Source organism: Sinocyclocheilus anshuiensis, unplaced genomic scaffold, assembly GCF_001515605.1.
Source record: "Sinocyclocheilus anshuiensis isolate Anshui unplaced genomic scaffold, SAMN03320099.WGS_v1.1 scaffold235, whole genome shotgun sequence".
Classification (NCBI taxonomy): Eukaryota; Metazoa; Chordata; class Actinopteri; order Cypriniformes; family Cyprinidae; genus Sinocyclocheilus; species Sinocyclocheilus anshuiensis.
The window spans coordinates 732,083-752,989 of NW_015552562.1; the positions used below are offsets into that span (position 1 = coordinate 732,083).

At 36.0% G+C, this 20,907-nt stretch overlaps 1 protein-coding gene across 1 annotated transcript; it reads right to left on the reverse strand.

The window, feature by feature from the left end:
• Positions 1-13,587: 13,587 nt before the first annotated feature.
• On the reverse strand, positions 13,588-20,534 carry ccdc69 (coiled-coil domain containing 69). The gene is made up of 8 exons (XM_016455368.1): positions 20,528-20,534; positions 20,002-20,159; positions 17,905-17,992; positions 17,619-17,692; positions 17,373-17,474; positions 17,167-17,286; positions 16,695-16,792; positions 13,588-13,793 (listed from the first exon to the last, which is right to left on the reverse strand). Exons 1-8 carry the CDS (start codon positions 20,532-20,534, stop codon positions 13,619-13,621), a joined length of 822 nt encoding a protein of 273 aa, XP_016310854.1. The 3' UTR covers positions 13,588-13,618.
• Positions 20,535-20,907: the final 373 nt, after the last annotated feature.

Sequence of the window (20,907 nt, forward strand, 5' to 3'; positions counted from 1 at the left end):
TTTTTTTGCCACTAGAGGGCGTGTATTCAAAACAAACAAAGAAACAAAGGCGTAGTTAGATGACGCCGTGACTGGGTGTGGAATCATGGGAGTTGTCGTCTTCATCCCAAAGCAAACCGACGGGACTGAAATCGTGTTCATGGACGAGCTAATGTATTAAAGATTTATTAACATAGTAGAATGAAGCAGGGTGAGGCTGAAAGCCGAGTGTCTTGTAAGTCTATTTATATGGCTTTAAAAATGGTGGATCAGTTTATTGTCTTATGAATGAATATCAGGTTTGGAGTGACATGGTGAACTATCCCTTTAAATGGTGAGGATACAACTTCAAACAAGTTCGCCTATTAGTGAATTTACACTATTTGTGTCCACAGACCAGCTTGGATTATAGTTCCCCAACAAACATGATGTACAGTAAAGACAGATGTTTTGGCTGTGAACACGTCGTCCGCAATAAATGATGGTAATCTAATGAGAGAAGCCAAGCTGGCTGTACAGATGGCGTCCTGAGGTGGCTATAACATCCAATAAGAAAGATGTCATTAGATCTGCCTCCAAGGCCCCTATTAGAAGAATCATACAATTAAACGCCGTTTAGAAACTCACTGGTACATATGTATACACAGTGTGGCAGTTAAACACCAATAAATGATGCTAAAATACTGCATAATTAGTACATTTAGATTATCTAAAGGTAATTCAAATGATGTTCATTATTGCAATTCTAATGTCTCAGAAGACAAATCGGTTTCCTAGTGGAGCTCTAATTTAATAACCAAATCTCCTCCTGACCAAGCTAAAAATAATGAGTGTGTTTACTGTGAAGTACAATTTAGAAATGACTAAAGTCAATGTCATTTTGCCTCTTTGATGTAGTGCAACAGTTTATTGAGAACAAATGTAGATCAGGTCTAAAACTGGGCGTTACAAACCAAAATTTGCTAATAAATTAATTGGTTAACATTATCCATCAGCCCACTCAAGGTTTTTGTATTAACATGCACTAATAAAATGTGCACAATAAGGCACAGAACATCTAAGATAATAATATAATCCATCAGCGAACATCTAATTGACATCAGTGAAAAAGTAGGCTTATTTCCCGACGAGTAATTATATTTTGATAAAATATTGTGGAAAATTTGATTAAATATTACAAAAAATGAATGATAATATCATCTCAAGTTTAGAATGAATGAATAAATGAATGAATGAATTAATTAATTAATTAATTTAAATTATATTTGTTATTATCAGTGTTGGGAAAGTTATTTTTAAAAGTAATGCATTACGATATTGTGTTACTCCCTAAAAAGTAACTAATTTTGTTACTTAGTTACTTTTTATAGAATGTAATGCATTACATTACTTTTGTGTAGCTGTTTTCATCTGGGTTGGGCTTGCTTGCTTGTTTGTTTTTAATAAAAGAAAAGTTCTATTTTTGACAAATGTAATATCCCTGTCACACCAAAAATGAAATGAATGTGCCTCAGGTTGAAGGAAATATAAATTTAAAGTCATTTTTGCTTATTAATATGGTTGAATTGGATCACTGAAGGTCAGCGGCAAAGGCATTGGTTAATAAAATGGGATTAAGTACATAAAGGATATTTGTGTTATTTAAAATTGAATTGCTGCCGTTTGCGTTTCAGTGTTTTCAATCACTTTAAGGAATATTGAATCTGTTTATGTGCAAGTGAGATGAGTAAATGCATGTTCACATTTAGTCTGTAACTACAGTAACATTGACACAGCGCACACAACGCCTCTGCACTTACTCCTGATTTCTCAGCATGGGGACAGGAGAGCTGTCAGTCAGTACATGGGAAAACAAAGTAACTGGCATTACTTATTTGAAAAAGTAACTCAGATATTTTCTTGTCGATTAAAAAGTAATGCGTAACTTTAGTTACTTGAAAAAAGTAATCTGATTATGTAACTACATTACTTCTAATGCGTTACCCCAACACTGATTATTATACATTTTTATTTACATGCACTTATGAAGCGTGCATAATAAGACAGAACATGGGAAAAAAAACAAAAAACAATTCAGTCAATTTTTGATTCTGATAAATGTAATAATGATCAAGACATAAATCATAATGCCAGTCGTCAGACTTGCTGCAAATAAGTCTTTATGCAAACCCACCCCCTTAACAAACACACACACACTCACACCTGTACACACACACACACACACTCCTCACCTCCCCAGTAGGTCTGTGCACTGTAACAGGCACACCTGGAGACGCTCGAGTGCTCCTTGTGTGAAGCCTGAATTATGCTAATTGTGACCCACGGGCACTGTGTGAAGGCTTGGTATAATTATCCGTGTAATTGTCTCGTATTTTGTAAAGTGCCAGATCGTTTAATTCAGGATTAACATTTCTTTACCTCCAACGGCCAAAGGCTTTACTTTGACTCAAGCCCTCACCTCCCTCCCCACCCACTGGGAATTTAACAATATTCATACATTTGATTTTCATGCTACCTCTCTTATTGTTTAGTGTGTATGAACTTACTTATTTGGTGCTCATAAAACAAGGGAGTTTTTTGCCTTGTGTTCTGCCAGCAGAGGATTTGACGTGTACTCTTGTGAAGGGAGATGACAGAACGGCTTTCATTTAAGGCAGCATCAGTTTTCACATGCTTGATGCTTTAATCCTTCAACCGTTTTCCCGTGTGGCTGTTTGGGGTGAGTTTTCGCTCTCAGCCACTGTTTCCAACGAAGCCAGAGAAGCAACCACAAATTGAGGTGTTATTAAGTCTCTGTAACTCACTAGCGTTGTGGTTTGTTACCAAAGCTGAACGACATTGAAAACTGCTCTGACACTAAATGGCGTTTTAGCAGCATGTCAGTTAGTTTCTACAGGTCCTCTGAATGTTAAATCAGAAAAATTAGTTGTGAGTTCTGGAAATGTTTCATGTCATTTTCCACTTCCTGTCTGTTTCTGGGATACTGACAGGCGTGGCTTAAGCTTTTTATATAAAAAGTTTGGTATGTGGCCAAGGCTTTTTGTCTCTTGATAATTTGCAGTGTCTATCTGTTGTGACATATACCTGGGTTCTTTGAGTGAGAGACATGGCATTCTATTAATTTCTCATCAATGTCCCTTCAGGCACAGACTGAATGATTCTTTCAAGTCTAATTATACAGTTACAATTATAATCTATAAACCCGTATGTCTGGGCTCTGCCCATCACCTGTCTGAAAATAATAGATGAGTAACCTAAGATTGAGGAAGGTAAAAATAGGTCTAAAAACCCAAATTGCATTGAAATAAAAATTCACACTATATGTTTTCTAAAAGCATCTGATTGATCTTATTGTGAACAATTTATCCTTGCATTTTTCAATTTAAAAAAATTATCTGGCGGTGTCAGTCCCCATTTAGGCTGCCTAAGGCTCCTGTCCCTGTCAACTGCAAGTTTGCATTCAGATCTGCCTCCATCTAAACAACAAATGGATAGAACCAATAGAACCCTGTTCTACATTAACAGACTAATATAAATACAAATGTTTTGAATAAGAAATGTAGTTCCACTGCCAAATAGATGTTAAACAATCTTTGCAAAATAATGTTTTAATTACTTTTCACAGTCTTTTTAGTGGCGGCATAAATGCAGTTCGACAACGAACCTTAAAGGAATATTTGCTTTAAATGTTCTCAGCCTCAGGCCATCCAAGATGTAGATGAGTTTGTTTCTTCATCAGAACAGATTTGGAGAAATGTAGCATTTCCTCACTTGCTCACCAGTGGATCCTCTGCAGTGAATGGGTGCCGTCAGAATAAGAGTCCAAACAGCTGATAAAAACATCCCAATAATCCACAAGTAATCCACACCACTCCAGTCCATCAGTTAATATCTCGTGAAATTAAAATCTTCATGTTTGTAATAAACAAATACATCATTAATGCGTTTTAACCTTAAACCGTCACTTCTGAATAAAATATGAGTCCATAATCTATAATAACGCTTCCTCCACTGAAAAAGTCTGTTGTCGTCTCACGTCAAAATCCACCCACATATTTGTTTGGAACGGTTTTGAACTGTTTTCGCTTTGATCTGTGCATATTTCTCTCCTGATGCAAATGTTTCGTCATTATCACTGGAGAAGCAATATTTTAGACAGAGGTCTCGTTTTTTGGAAATACGCCTTAATGATGGATTTGTTTCCTGAAAAAATGATCAGAATCTGTTCAGACGAAGAAAGAAACTAATCTAGATATTGGATGGCCTGAAGGTGAGCAAATTTTCATTTTTGGGTGAGCTATTCCTTTAAACATATTAAGCAAAACATACTAAACAACAAATGCTTCATCCTATAGACTGAATAATGGTGTTTGCGAACCAATTCTTAGTTCCCAACCCTAATTACAAAATCATATTATGCTCTGTACATTGCTACCAATTATAAATAGCAGTAGGAACATTGCTATGTCTTTATAAACATCTGCAACTCCGAATATGTTATGAAAGGCATCATCGCAACCAAGACGACATTTCTGGAATATACTTGTGAATGTGACATGAAAATCACTCAAGCATGCAGCATTTTATTTCAAGTAATCTGACAAATGAGCAGTCTAGAGCGAAATTATTAGGCCTCAAGCAAGACGACACTGCGGTGTCTTAGGTGACAAAACTCTGACAGGCACTGAAACAGCTGACATTGAGGAGTTTTTTATTTAAACATGACTGGGTAAACAGTCTGTTCTTTGCTGATGAAGGGCTACGTAATTCAAGTTTGGACTTGAAACACCCTCACTATAAACTGTACATTTATTTGCGTTAAAGTGACTCAGCTCGCCCTGGCATGCGGAGTTTTCACATTTCCCAAAATCCATGATAATAGTCGTTTGTCACCTTGATTTACAGTGAATTACAAGCATTAAGAGATATTTGATCTCGTCAGCCTGTACCGAGCGCACAGAAACTGTCTTTCAAACGTCTGAAGTCCTGACATGCTTATAGGTCATTAGAGAGGAAGCAAAGTTGGAGAATTTTCCCTTTCATTGAGGGATGATGGCATACAAATTGCTTGACTGAACATGTCAATATTTAAAAAAAAGAGACAGACACCACATAGGTCTACTGAGCTCTGATATCTCTGGGATGTTGTTCCAGATTTCCAACACGTCATAAACCTGTTGTACCTTCTGTATGCTGTGACTGCCAAATCATCCTACTGAAAAAAGAGAAAAAAATCATTCCTCATGCTGTGTAAGAGATTAATCTTGGGTTTATGAAACTCTCTGTATCCATTAGCAGTTACATGACATTCTGCATGTCAATATCTCTGATTCATCCGTGTTTTTTTTTTTTTGCTTTGGGACGTGTCCAACATCAAACAAATGCTCTTTGTCAGTGTTTATGACACGGTATGTTTTTGTTTCCTCCTGATAGGTGACTGACAACTAGCATGTTACCATCTGCACTGCGTGTTTCTAAAAACACTCCAGTGACGCAAAAGGCATCCTGCTGCAGTCAAATCAACTGGCATAACAACTTTGTCTGAATTATAGTTGTCAGTAACAGTGGTACAGATAGTACATCTAAATATTAGTGGTCCAAACTCCTGTTAAAGAAAACAAATCAACCAAAGGCTTTCTGAAGTGTCATTTTTCAGCGCTTTATTTCGGTATACTAGTGGTTAACGATCACGGTGGACGACTTTTAACCGAACTTTCAAATAAATATTTCAACTGTAAATTTCGGTAATGCATTCTGTGACTAATACAATGATTGCAGACCATGCTGGAACCAGACTTACTTTAATGTCAAACCACCTCCCATCAAGCACTTTCATTGCATTTTCACATAGTAACTTGTTATTATATTCAGGAGAGACAGGAACTTGTTGCTAGGTGTTAGTCAATTTTTTTTTTCAAAGGTGAAAAGAAAATACAAATGACAAAATACAAATTACTAACGCAGTGGCACAGTGACAACAATGTGTCTGTCTTTCTTTTTTCTTTCTCTTTCCACTACTAGGTATTAGTCTATTACACATAAAGCTGTTTCCTTCTGTTTCTTTAAAATAACAAAAAGTTATAATAAATAAATAAATAATACAATTAAAATAATAGGTTGGCAAATTTTTTGAAGGTCATTTTTTTTCTATAGGCACAATCCTAGTCTTGACTAAAAATAAATAAATACAATTTTACACACACACACACACACAGTTTATACTTGTTTGGCAATTTTTTGAAGGTAATTTTCTCTAGGCACACTCCAAGTCCTGACTATAGATAGATAGATAGATACAAATGTAAATAGTAACATAAAAATAAGACATTTCACCCTAAAGGTAATTTTTTGATTTAAAATTAATCTTTATTATAATATAACAATTTGCTATAATATAGCAAGTTGCCTTGGCCTAATATTTATACTATAGTGAATTCTAGCCTGAATGAATTTGACCGTTCACAGAAATATTCTAAATTAAAATGGGTTTTTGAACAAGCTGTTTGAAACCAATCTACAAACCACTGCTAGAGAAAATACAATTAAAATAATAGGTTGGCAAATGAAGGTCATTTTTTTTTCTATAGGCTAGTCTTGACTAAAAATAAATAAATACAATTTTACACACACACACACAGTTTATACTTGTTTGGCAATTTTTTGAAGGTAATTTTCTCTAGGCACACTCCAAGTCCTGACTATAGATAGATAGATAGATACAAATGTAAATAGTAACATAAAAATAAGACATTTCACCCTAAAGGTAATTTTTTGATTTAAAATTAATCTTTATTATAATATAACAATTTGCTATAATATAGCAAGTTGCCTTGGCCTAATATTTATACTATAGTGAATTCTAGCCTGAATGAATTTGACCGTTCACAGAAATATTCTAAATTAAAATGGGTTTTTGAACAAGCTGTTTGAAACCAATCTACAAACCACTGCTAGAGAAAACACGCATTTGTATAATTTATCTCCATGTGACAACTAGCCCCGGTCTCCCCTGCAATAGAGAGCGTGCTAAATAAATAACTACTTTCTCATTTAATGCCTATAGTGAATCTCTGGTGCACTGGCCCTGAAGGAGGGGTGGAGGGACGTCTGAGTGGCCTTATCTGATCCAGACCACTTTGAGACGACACCTGTAGAATTTTCAAAGATAAATTACCACCTAAGTAGCCATAAAAGAAGATTTACTGTCAAACTGCTGCGATCCCGACAGCTGGAAACCTTACTCAGTGCGCCTAAATTAATAATACTGAGAAAGTATACTAATTCATAATGCTCAACTAAAACATCAAATCAATGCAAAATAGTCACAAATTACCTACAGACTGTCTCAAGTTGGACTTTATTTTGTAAAAAGGTTTGATGCAAACAGATCACACAGGCCCCATTAGTATTGTGCCCAAGGACTTAAGAACACTGATCCATGCTGTCAAGTGAGGTCTTTCAGTTGCCTACCTGCTGGCCCACGTTGAAAGGTAGTTTATTTGACACCTAATGTGTTGACAGGTGTCAAGGTAGGGTGCCTCTGCTTTGTAAAGGGGAGATGGGCTGATGGGAAGAGGGGGTGTCTCCGTTGCCCCTGGGGTCTTCCTGTGGTGGCGTATGTTTCCAGTGAAATCCCTAAAGGTGATGGGGCTTTAAATAGAGGCTTTAACCAGCCCAAACGGCTCCCTGGTGTGCACAATTAAGCCTTTGTACATCTCTGTTTGTTTTCCTGTTTTCATGTTGATTCATTGTTTGTTTTGGTGGTATGTTATGTTCTTACGACGTCGACTTCATTCAGAGCTTTCGTTCTGATGTCTGAAAGGTGTCATCTTTGAACTGGGCATTGATTTCCAATATATATATATATTTGTTTTGCCCTTATAGTCAATGGGGTCCAAAACAACACTGAAACTCCTTGAATTTCACTGTATCAGAAAAAAATGCACCAAAACATTTGTCAAAATATCTATTGTGTTCTAAAATAAAATAATTTTTGGGTAAATTTTTGAAATTCAATTTCTCTCATTTTGAAAGTCATGACTACCAAGAAAAGCAATGGGATCCAAATCAACATCGGGCCTCATTGCCTTTCTTTGTATGAAAAAATTAGTGCTGTCAAACGATTAATCGCATCCAAAATAAACGTTTTTGTTTACATAATATATGTGTGTTTACTGTGTATATATATTATGTACTGTATATATAAACACACATGCGTGTATATATTTAAGAAAAATGTTACGTTTATATATTAAATATATTTATATATGATATAAATTATATGAATATAAATATATACATGTAAATACATGTAAATATTTTCAAAATATATGCTGTATGTGTGTGTCTTTATATATACATAGATATTCAGAGATATTCTTCAAAAAAGCTCTTTTGTGATCCAATAAATAATTCAAATAAATAAATAACTGAATGATCGTTTGGCAAAATTTTGAAAGTCAAAACATCACTGAACCTTAGTGACTTTAATTGTACCGAAAAAAACACTGAGACATTAATTAAAATATCTTCTTTTGTGATCCATAAAATAAAATAAAATAATTGTTTGACAGAATTGTAAAAGTCAGTTTCTTTAATGGCAAACACCAAATCAAAAACATTGGACCCCACTGAAAAAACATCAAAACAAAATATCTTCTTTTGTTATCCACAAACAAACAAATAAATAAAGGAACTGGGAATCATCTTTTGGCAAAATTTTGAAAGTCAAAACAACATTGAACCATTCTTCAACAACATTGAACATTTCTTCAAAATATCTTCTTTTGTGATCCATAAAATAAAACATAAAAAATGTAAAATAAAAAAAATATATATAAATAAAAAATAAAACACTCACAATCAATCAATCAATCAATAAAAATAAAATATGGAATTGACCCTTCTCAAAAACCCACCCTCCTTAGTTACTGTTGCTATGTCCGACAAGCCATGCCGCTCTTACACTACACTCATGTTCTCACGCAGTAAAAAATAACTGAAACTGACAACACACCGACAGACAAGACAGAGCAGGTTACTTTTAGAATAAAACAAAGTCTCAGCTTTAAAATTTGATATTTTTTAAAGAAATTCAAACAATAAATATCATTTTGTGGCTCTTTAATGTGTCGTGACAGATCTCTGTATTGCCTCAGTTCAAGCGGCACACATGAACCGATCGTCTTTTCATATTAAAGCACAAAATAAACATGCATGAACATCATACGTATTTAATTTCAACCGATTTGAAGTTTAAGTCCACCAAAGTTCATATACTCTCCTGTCTGATTTGTTTGTTGGGCAAGATGGCGGATTCGGCGTTATGATTGGTCAATTCGCATGTCAATCAAGCTCTTTGCAAACGGTCAATTGGGAATTACTGTTTGAACATTTTTGAAAGTCAGTTTCTTTTTTTCGCACAACATTGTCAAAACAGCAGTAGACCCTATTGTCTTTAATTGTACTGAAATAAATGTTCTTCAGAATATCTTCTTTTATATTCCACAAAAATCATACAGGTTTTAAAAGAAATAAGAGCCAGTAAATGATGTCATGGGTTTAATTTTTTGGGCATTTGGTGAATTAACTATTATGCACATTATGCACAAGTATAATTTTTTCTCAAGTATGAGAACTCAATTTTTTCCAACTAAATGAATGACTCAGCTAAAGTGCTAACAGGTTGATGGATTATGGCAGGAAACTGACTTTGAATTGCATCCTCGCTGATGATTGACTCAAATTTGTTTCTTCCTGCAAATATATCAATAAATTGACATGACACATACCACCGAGCGAGAGAGAGAGAGTGTGGACTCATGCATGGCAGGAATGTGGCTAAGCTGCATCTCTTGTCCATCATCCACCACTGATGTAAGGCACATGTCAGTCACGCTCCTTCCCGCTCTCGCAGGGCAATCCTCACCCAATACCACATCTGACAGGTTCAGAGCTGCCTGATGCCCACAGATGAAGGACTAAGATGACAACAAGCCATTAATCCTGAAAAATATTGATAATATAAATAAGTCGAGGATTTGGACAGGTGAGCGTCCATGTGTGTCGTTAAACAAGAGTCCAATTTGCAGGGAACGTTCAGTGATCGCTATACCGCAGCGCTCTGCAACTTCAAACACACTGGTCTATTGTGCCTCCAAAAAAACAAACCTCATGAGGAAGATCCATGGTGGCAGTTTCATAAAGTGCACAGACTTCCTGCTCCAAGTAATTAGTCCGCCTGTATCAGCCAAGAGCACCTATATAGACTCATTCGAGAGTCACCTTTTAAGTGCACACCAGTGTCCTTGACCCCATAAGGGAAATACTGCAATCTATACTGTGAGCATTTAGCACAATTATGTGATAGTGTGCAAAAGCAAGCTGTTTAATCAATGCAATTTGGTGTCATTTTCATGTCCAACTTTGTCTAGCAGTAAAGGTAGTAATTGTCTGCTTTTAGACGATAATTTGTTTTGTTCCTGGGGACACTTTGCTTCAGGGGTGGTGTACCATTAACTAAACTGAAACTCTTCTGCATGTTTTCACCTGTATGAGAGCTATGCAAAAAATGCCATAACTCACCATATCTCTGGGCAACTGTAGACATATGAAGGAGTTTCTGAAGACCTTGGGCACATATTTCAAAGTGACAGAAACAACTCATTCACTACCTCATCGAAGCTGTCAGTTTATCGGTCCGTCTAAATGTGGGACATTTGGAAATCTACTTATTGGTAACCATAATGAATTCGTTTGAAGATTAAAAGAAAGGAAAAGTAAGCATAGTGTATAAAAGAAGTATATAGAAACCTACCACAGACGTAAAAGTTAAACTAGCCCATTACACTACTTTTATTACCTCATAATGAAGCCTCCACATTTAAATAACTCGCATATTTGAATAAAAATGTAAAGATGATAAGCTTAATATGAAGTCTTTGTGGAATTTACCAGTTTTTTTTTACCTGACAATAAAGGTGGTATCGTTTCAATGATCAGCTCTACCCATCAAATCTCTTGATTTATTAACCAGCCAAACACATGGCGCTATCATCCCGACAAATTACGACGAGTAGTCAGTGCAAACATGTTGTATTTTATCTGATTTGAATTAGGAATGGAGCCAACGCTGGGAGGAAGGCGCATGACTGCAGCACAGCGCGCTCTAGTGGAGATGATGGCATTACACTCCAACAGTAGCCCATTGAGAACGAGACGCTCAGCTCTTCAGAAGTCTGTGAGGGAGAGTAACATGTATGCCAGTATTCCGCTTGTTATATGCGAGAACAAATGCCTTGTTGCTGATTTATTCCCGGGGAGGTTATTTGCGATTTTTTAAGTCCCTCAGAAATGTGAAGATGAAAAGTCCTATGAAACATGGATCAGATAGGCTACAAATAAGGCAGAAATATTCTAATAATCTACTTTTAAACGCACCAAGATTGTAGAAATAAAATCTTTGTATTCATGTTTCGGTGTAATCATCAAAAAAATGTAATCCTCATTTAATCACTCTAAAGATGTCAAGTGGTGTAACCTAGAAACGTGCGATATGCTTTTCCTGTGCGCTTTAGACAGGCTACACGTTAATGTAGGCTACGCAACTTTATAGCCTATGTATTAAAAAAATTAAAAATAAAAAAAAAAACTTCTTTTTTTTTAAATAGGCCTACGATGCCTATTTTTTCTAAATAGGAAAATAAAAAAAATAAAAACTTCTTTTTTTTTTAAATAGGCCTACGATGCCTATTTTTTCTAAATAGGAAAATAAAAAAAAACGTCATTGTAAACATAAAAAAAAACATTAAAAAAAGAATTATAAAGAATAAATTATGAAAACATTTAGCCTATTTTCTCCCTCTCAATAATTTCAGCCTTTTAATCCATTTTTTCGCCCCGTTTTACCTCCAGACAGTTAAACCACAGACATTTTGTCTTCAGTATTTATAAAATATCAAAATGAATTTTAATTCAAAACCTACAAACATGCTAATCATAAAAGGACTATTTTGTATGAATTTTGTGCATTTGTTAGCAAAAATAAATCTGAACAAAACATGAGTATCACGTCATACACTGTAAAAGTGGTCCGACATAAGACACAAAACACAAGTTTTAGCTAAATAGCCTATAAACGCGAATCCCCAATGCAAGATGCAACTCTATTCATGCATTGGTTGTGTCTAAACAGTTAGATGCTTCAACTGTTTTTTTTGTGAAATGATCCACTGGTTTAAATCCCATCTGTCTACCCATGTCATGTTTAAAATATTATCCTGCTGCAGTGAAACAGGAGTTTAGGAAATAAAGCTGATTATGGTGTGTAAAAAGCGGGGTGATAACCAGCCCCCACACCTTTTAATCAAAGCTGTTTTCCCCGGGGTGCAATTTTCACTTTTTCTTGTTCTAAGTCAAAGTGATAAGGAACAATTCAGCAGCCCCAAATAGCAATCATCTTATTTGAGAAGATTTGTGTCTGTCTCCAACAACCCCTGACAATTTAAAGGTCATCTTTGCTGTAATAAACTGAGATTGTACTAAATAAACCGTTCGAATGCGCGCGCGATTCGCACATTGTCAAAGGCAGATGTAAGTTAATAGCAACACATTATTTCCCGCACTGTTAATGCATATGGGGACGCTTCTGCTGGGCAATTAGCAGATAATGGAGTGAAAGACAGGTATTGTATTACATTCATGTGGCTGATGATGATGATGATGTCACTGAGGGACAGCGCGTGAACTCAGGTGTACAAAACCCGCGCGCCTTCCCGCCAAATCAGAGGAAGGAATTTACACGTTTTCTCTTTTAAAAAGGCGGCTTTCTTACACACGTTTTAGTTGATAAAAATATTATCTATATTTAAAATGATCTATATTATTTAAACATTTACCTATTTTTTTCAATCCTTAAAATTATAATTATTTGTACCCGTTTTTAGCCTAAACATTCCGACATTCTTAAAATGGGACAAATAGGCCTAATTAGAATACCTATAGGATTTTTTTGGTAACATTAAGGTTAACAAGCATTGTTGCATTATATGAAAAACAACTAAATAAGTTAAGTAATCTTGATCTGTTGGAGTAGGCAAGCATTAAAAAAAAAAAAAAAAAAAAAAAAAAGGTTACGTGGACACAAAGGCAACCTATTTACCACTCATGCTTTTAAAACCGGAAAATCAAATCACTGCAATTATAAGAAAATGAAACCCAAAAATGAAAATTAGCTGAAAATGTACTCAGGCCATCCAAGATGTAGATTTCGCCATGAGAACAGATTCGGAGAGATTTAGCATTCCATCACTTGCTCACCAATGGATCCTCTGCAGTGAATGGGTGCCGTCAGAATGAGAGTCTAAACAGGAACTGCTACTACATCTTGTACAATAACAAAAAGACTTAACATGAGTAACTACTGCATAGATCCACAGCTATTTTCAAAAGCAACCAAAAATTCCTGATAAGAAACGTCTCTTCAAACAAAATGTACACAAATATTTGTTTGGCCAGTTAAAATGATAAATGCAGGGAGTAAGTCCATATCAGCACTGCATGTTCACACAGCACTTCATAATAAACAGGCATTTAAAAAAACGCTGTGAGGAGGATACAGTGATGAGGGTGGATGCTGCAGTCAGCTGGGAGACACTTGTGTGGGTATGACAGAAGGAAGGTGGAAGGAGGAGCATGAGTCTCTGCGGTGTATGAGTTTAAAGAGCAGCTCCTCTTTCTCCTGGCTGAGCTTCTGGTTCTGCAGAGACTGCTTCTCTAGCGCCTCCTGCAGCTCGTTCTGCTCCTTGGACAGTTGTCTGAAAGAGGACGACAAGAGTTTATGGAAAAGCAGAAAATAATATTATATCCAATAAAAAAATAAGCCTTTATTTTATGTAGACACATACATTCAGTCTATTAAAACTTCAAACTGATAACTGGGCAATCCTGGAAATAGCAAGGGAATGTTATTAACAGCATATAAAACGCCAGGTGGCGCCACATACAAGCATTTGAGCTAACAAACCTTCACTCTGACACTATCAGTGCAAGAATAAAATAACAACAGGAAAACTTACGTTTAAAAAGCTTTTTATTATATTTGGACAATAGCAAGTTAGAGACTAGCAAGTGACAAGTGATACTGTATCATATTTGAGAGACAAAGGCCTCTAAATTATCAACATGATCAAAACTTTGCTGATTTCTGTGAAATCTTTACTTTAAGTAAATGTAAGAGTATTATATTGTTAGTCATTTTTCAAGATGAACACGTGCTTTTTTTATTACTTTTTTTTTATTTTTACAAAAATCATGTTAAAATGCATCAAATATGATGCATCAGGCTTTTGAAAAACATTTATTTATTTCTCTATCGTCATTGTATTGCATGCCATTATGACAGTGACAACTAGTATTTATATGCATTTTATGCAAGGAGTCCTACTGAAGTCCTATACTGTTATAAAGATCTCATTGATTTACATTACAAGCTTTTAGAATTTTATCTTACTTTTTAGCTACACAGCAACACCTGCACAAAATTATATATTCTTGCTTCAGTATGAGCTCCATATTCTCTTATATCATACTATATGAGTCATAAAAGCCTGATGTATCAAATATGATAAAAAAAAGGTTTGCATGTGTTTTTTTTTTAGGACTAAAAATGTTTTATCTAAAGGGTCAATAAACTGTTCCCTTAAAAATATCTTACTATTATTTCATATATCAGGTTTGCAGGGTTAAACAAAATTAAATAAATACAAAAATATCAGTCTATTCCATTGCCATATCGAATCTTCATAAAATCCTTGTAAAATTTCGGAGATGATGCATGTGCTACTACTTACATTCCCAAACAGAATTGCAATAATTCCTGCCACTGGCTGCACAAACAAATAGTCCTGCCCCAAAAACAATGAGCAGAGCAATGTTTTGATAGCACTACAAAAGCACAGTCACAGTGCTTCCACATTTTGAGAGGATCAACCCCTAAAAATGAGGGATGCTCCGATCAGGATTTTTGCAGCCGATATTGAGTATCGATTTCTTGTCATGGTGATCAGTCGATACCGATTCTGATGCTTCAAGCTTTATATAGACGGTTTCATCGGGCGCACGCACCTGGGCCGAAGTTAACTTCCGGTCTGTGTTTGTTAATCAGTCTGGCTATGGCTCCGGCTACAAACACAGTTAAAGTTAAGGCGACGAGTAGACTGAAGTTGGGCTCAGGTGGTTGTGCTGTGGGATGTGTTTCCCATACATTTATTTATTTGTGGCACTCGCCACAATATCAAAACTGACCGATTTTCCAAAAGGCTTCGTTGAATAAACATGAGCACGTACTGCACGTTTAAAACACGAGGCGTGGGTGTTTTTATGTCACTGTATTTCTGAAGGAAGACTATCTTTAGAAATTTTAGATGTCATTTCATCTTGCATGTTATATGCCTGATAAAGCAGCGTTTGTGAGCTCAGCGCTGCTGGTACTGGCTTACGTTTTAAAATCACAAAGGGAGTTTGGTCCCATCAGGCTAACGTGACAGTCACGAGTCATGCAGCTGTAAGGTTTTCTTTTTCTTTTGTTTTACTCGCGATCTTTACAACACGCATTACATTACATTAGGTATTTCATGGCACACTCGTTTTATGCGTATTTGGCGCCACCTATTGTTGTGGGTGTATTATTGACATGTCAAAGTCTAGACCCTGAATACAAGACGACCGCATTTTTTCAGATGTATTTCCAAGAAAAAAACATCGTCTTATATTCGGGTCAATACGGTAACTACATTTTTTAAAATACATTTTTTTCCATGAGGCAGACGATTTCGTGTGTGTGTGTTCGTTCGCCTGATCGGGAAGTTGCAGTGACAGAAACGGTGACATTCCAGATAAAGTTTGAAAGGAGTAAAGCTTGTGTTAATGCTATTGAGTAGGCTAATATGGCCAAAGAAGATATTTTGTTTTATAAATACCGTTAAATGTTCATTTAAAAGCAGCCCACGGTCAACGTATTATGTTACCGTTATCCCTTACGACTCCGACGAGGTTTTGTTCCGTCCTCCACACTGTGACAACTCACAAAATACTTTTTTTAGCCAAGCAGCGAGGAGAGCCGCTTCAGAAACGTGCAGCGGCTGGCTGGTATAAACACAAGCACTGACTAGATCGGCCGCGATCAGCTCCGGTTCCCGTGGAGCTGTAACGCGCCGCAGACGAATGCAGTGAGGCGCAGATCAGCTCTAACGTCCCTGAATCTGCTGTTAAAAATGAACCATCCATTCATCATATCATCATGCAAAACATACATGACAAATAGCGAATTTTTCATTGTTTCTCGAAACATCATAGCATTTTCACACTGGCGATGACATGACTGTGGCGCCAAATCATTTATGTCCCCACGCATCATGTACGTCGTCACGCGTTGACGTCATCAAATTGCAATCGGTTCCTGAGATCGGCCGAGTGAAGCAAGCACCGATCGAGTCATAAAATGTGATTATCGGCCGATACCGATCTCCGGCCGATCAATCGAAGCATCCCTACTAAAAATGCATATTAAGCTGAGAGAGGAGAAAGATGACACATTTAAAGTAAATCTAGATAATGAATGTTTCTTTACTCTGTCAAACGTTTTCACCCAGAAAGAAGTGCACACTTGGTCTCACTATTTTAAAATACTTAGTTTGCAGATTGAAGTAAACACTTACTGTATGAGGCTTTGGTAGTTGTCTATCCGCACTCTGTAGTCCTCGCTCTGCTGGAGAGCCTGCAGGAGCTGATCCTCCAGCGACAGCTTCTTCTCCACCTGACAATCACAACACAACAAGAAGCAGAAAGTTATCAAAATAGCTGACATATTGGGAAAAAACTGGTTTTGGTTTGAGTTGATGACTTGTGCATTTCTTTATGCAAACAAATAGGTCAATTTGCCACATTCAAATAAACGCATGAATACACAAATAATGCACCTGCTCTTTCTTATTTCTGTACATTATTTCTCATTGACGGAGTATAAAGCAGATGACTTGTTTAACAAAGTCGATATAACCAATCTTTTTTAGATGGAGGGACCAAATGTAAAAATTGAAGAATCTGCCACTGAAAAATACATATTGATTGACCTCTAATTAGAAGATCACGAGTTATTGGCCCACAATAACTACTGATACAAGTTCATACCAGTGTTTCCATCTGCAGCAGCTTGTTCCCCTGGTCCTGTAAACGCTCACGCTTCATTTCGATGACAAATAACAGACTCTCCTGCTCCTGCTCCCAGAACGCACCAGGACTGCCGTGAGTCTGGGATGAAAAGACAGATACAGCTGAATACTGCAGCTATCTGAAGCACGCTTTGCCAACGGATCTCCACTCTCATCATAACAAACCTCAATATTTCTCTGAAGGTCTCTCTTGAGCGTGGACTCCTCCGCTCTGCGCTTTAACTCGTTGAACAGCTTCAGCTCTGACGTCAGCCCTTCAATCTGATCCTGAGTTCATAGGAAGTTCAGAGCAATCACTTCAAAATCAAGTCTGGTATGTCTAGCTTGACATGGGAAGTATATTAGATCAGCTCTCAATCAAATGTATTAAGGCAAATCAGAGCAGTGATGTTACAAATAGATGCGTTTTACCTTCAGTGCATTCTCAGCTGCTGCATGAGACTCATTTAAAACATTCTTCTCTTCACTGTGTAATCGCTGTAGCTCTGCAAAGTAAACAATTATTGAATATTACTATTTACCAAAAGATTATTTCTCTCATATATTATATATATATATATATATATATATACATACATACATACATACATACACACACACACACATTAATGCTCTTAGAAAATGTGTTTGCCAGAGTTACTTTACATGTCTGCGTTTGTCAGCTGTTGTTAGTAATACAGTGCTGCTGTGCTCTGACCTTCTGTTGCGCTCTGATGCTGCTCTAAGGTGCTCCTCATCTGTTTTTCATGAAGATCATTTAGATCAGCGGTTATCTCAGTCTTTACCTGTTAACACAAGAAATTATGCATTTATTTATTATTTAATGCCTTAGCAGCAAAGGCTATTTTCATGGCAATGTAGTACAAATTAAAGTGCCCCTATTATGGGTAATGAAAGGTTCATGTTCATATTTTGGTTTTGGGAGTCCCCAACAACAGGTTGACATGCATGTAAGGTCAAAAAACACTTTCATTGTCTTATAATATGCATTTATTTTTACCTTACTTGCTCAACGACTCCCAAACGATTTGCTCAGTGATTCATTTTTCCAAACCCCTCCTTTGCGTGATGCTAATCTGCGGTGATTGGTCCGATTGGTCTCATTTTCATTTCATCATAATGCCTGATAAAGCAGCGTTTGTGAGAGCAGTGCTGCTTTGTGTACAGCGGTACCGGGGAAACCGCTATTTTTACCGCTCCAAAAGCGGCACGTAGTGGCAAAGAATGAATTTGCATTTTCATTCAGACCAACGCGAAAATCGACTGATGGTCAAGTTTTCCCAAGTTTGCGTGCGCAACAAGTGGGCGGACAATATGCTAATGTTTCACGTTGACATCAACATGAAACGGCTTGGGATTAGTTTTAAAAACGACTCGTTTCAATGATTCAGAGTCGACTCTTTCTTTTGAGAGACAATAACTTTATTCACGGTGCACTTTTAGATTTAAAACTTTGCAGGATGTTTTCCTTCACTTAGAGCTGTGTTACACACTGCATGAAAGGTCATTTTCAAAAATCCATAATAGGGGCACTTTAAAATAAGAAACTTCTATAAAGAATGATATGCAGTAATATTTTCAATATATATAAAAATACTGTTTACATAAGATCTTTCAGTTTGATATTTGATAGAAGTTTACCCAAGGATACTTTGTTTTTTTGTTTTTGTTTTTAAAAGTCCATTAATAAAATTTCTAAATAAATCCATTTAAGACATGATACAAAAACTTGGATAAATAAAATAAATGGATAAATAATAAGCAATAAATTAACAATAAATAAATAAGTTATAAAATTAATTATATGATAAATTAAAATATCAATTGCAATTGAGATTATAAAATAACAAATAAACTAAAAATTCTAAAATGAAAAATAAATCTGAATATCTGTCAAACTACCAGTAAAACTTAAGCAAACCTGACGGAGTTCTCATTAAAAAAATAAATAAATCACAGTATACATTTACAGTACTATAATGAGCTGGAATGGATAGTAAAGGAAAAGTAGTAAAGAAGTGCCTAGGTGTGTACCTTATAAAAGGATGTTTAGATAATGGCCAGAGCTGGAGAGATATATATATATATATATATACACACACACACAAATATATATACAAAAACCTCCTTTTGGGGAATTATTTACTTGTATAAACACTATTAAAAAGTAAACAAAAAACAATTTAAATAAATGAAAATAAATACTTTTTTTTTTTTTTGTAGAGATGTTTCCGGTTGGGATAGGTTATATTATTTATACATAGCTTTTTATACAAACAATGTAATGTTTTATGAAATGTTCCCAATTATATTGCTATATAATTGTGTTTAACTGTTAATAATTTTACATAATAAATTAGTCTGCAAAGTTAAAAAAAATAAATAAATAAAATAAAGCCATCTTTGTTCTCTCTTGTTAAAACAAGCAGTGCTCTACTGTGTTTAAACACACAAACCAGCCCTCTTTACAGGGCAGTGAATAACATCCCTCCCTGCAAACAGGTTTAGCTTTGTTGGTCAGAGGTTAGCACAAGGACAGATGTACCAAAGCACACGTTCCCAAACCCTGAACAACAGCGCACAGAATCAGCCTTGTTCCCAATTATGCTGTAATGGAAAAGCATGTCTTGTTTATTGGCGCTGACAGCTTCATAACGTATAACCGCTGACATAATCCGGGATCAGGATACTAGTCGTTCTTGAATGCCTACATGAAGCTACATGTACTTGCAATGTATTCCATTCACACGACAAAAAGAAAGGGTTTTGAATAAGAAGAGCTTTCAAACTCTACCTTCTCTATAATGCTGTGGACTAAAGTGCAGATGTCTCCAGGATGGTCCTTGAGGAGCTGGTCTCTCTCCTGGTCTCCTGAAGCCGTCAAAACTGCATGTAGTATCTTTAGCTGACACTCATAAGTCTCCAACAGATTCTCCTCAGATGAGCATGTACCTGGGGGAGAGCAATTGAACACTACATTGTTTGCTCTATGATACATCTGAAACAATATCTCCATGAGCTTAAGCCAGAATCGCCCACGGCCAGCAACACAAGAGTATTAACAGGTCCCTGCAGCCCAACATCAGCGCTACTAAACCCTGCGCTTTGATTCGATTCAATATCGATTATTTTGGACATATATCAGGTACAGTACTTGCCAAATTTTCAAGGAAAAAAAAAATCTCTCAACTAATGCTGTAAAATATACGTGAGTCAGTTGGTACTACAATACTATAATATTGAAGGTTAAAATTGACTGATTTGTAGGCTATACTTTTTTTTAAATGTGACGTACTGACGTTACATGACACATTGTTTACAAGTCATTATTGACGTCTTTGCGAGGCTGAAACATTGATTGAGCGATTACATGAGATAGGATACAGATTGTAAAGTTGTACTCTTTCTTCTAACTTAACTTAGGATGTTTAGTCATGTTTATTTTGTGCTGAAACTGGTATTAATGTGGAGGAGATGATCAGTTCTACCGCGTCTGTTGATCGAGGCGCTCCAGCGATCTGTCACTTCACATTAAACAGTGCCAAACCTGCATTTATTGTTTAAATACTGCAATACAATGGACTAGTGTTGTCAAAAGACCCGGTATTTCGGTACCAAGTCGGTACTAAAAAAGACAGAAGTTGAAATCTGAGACTTTGTTTCATATTAAAAGTACCAAAGCACAATGCTTATTGCGATT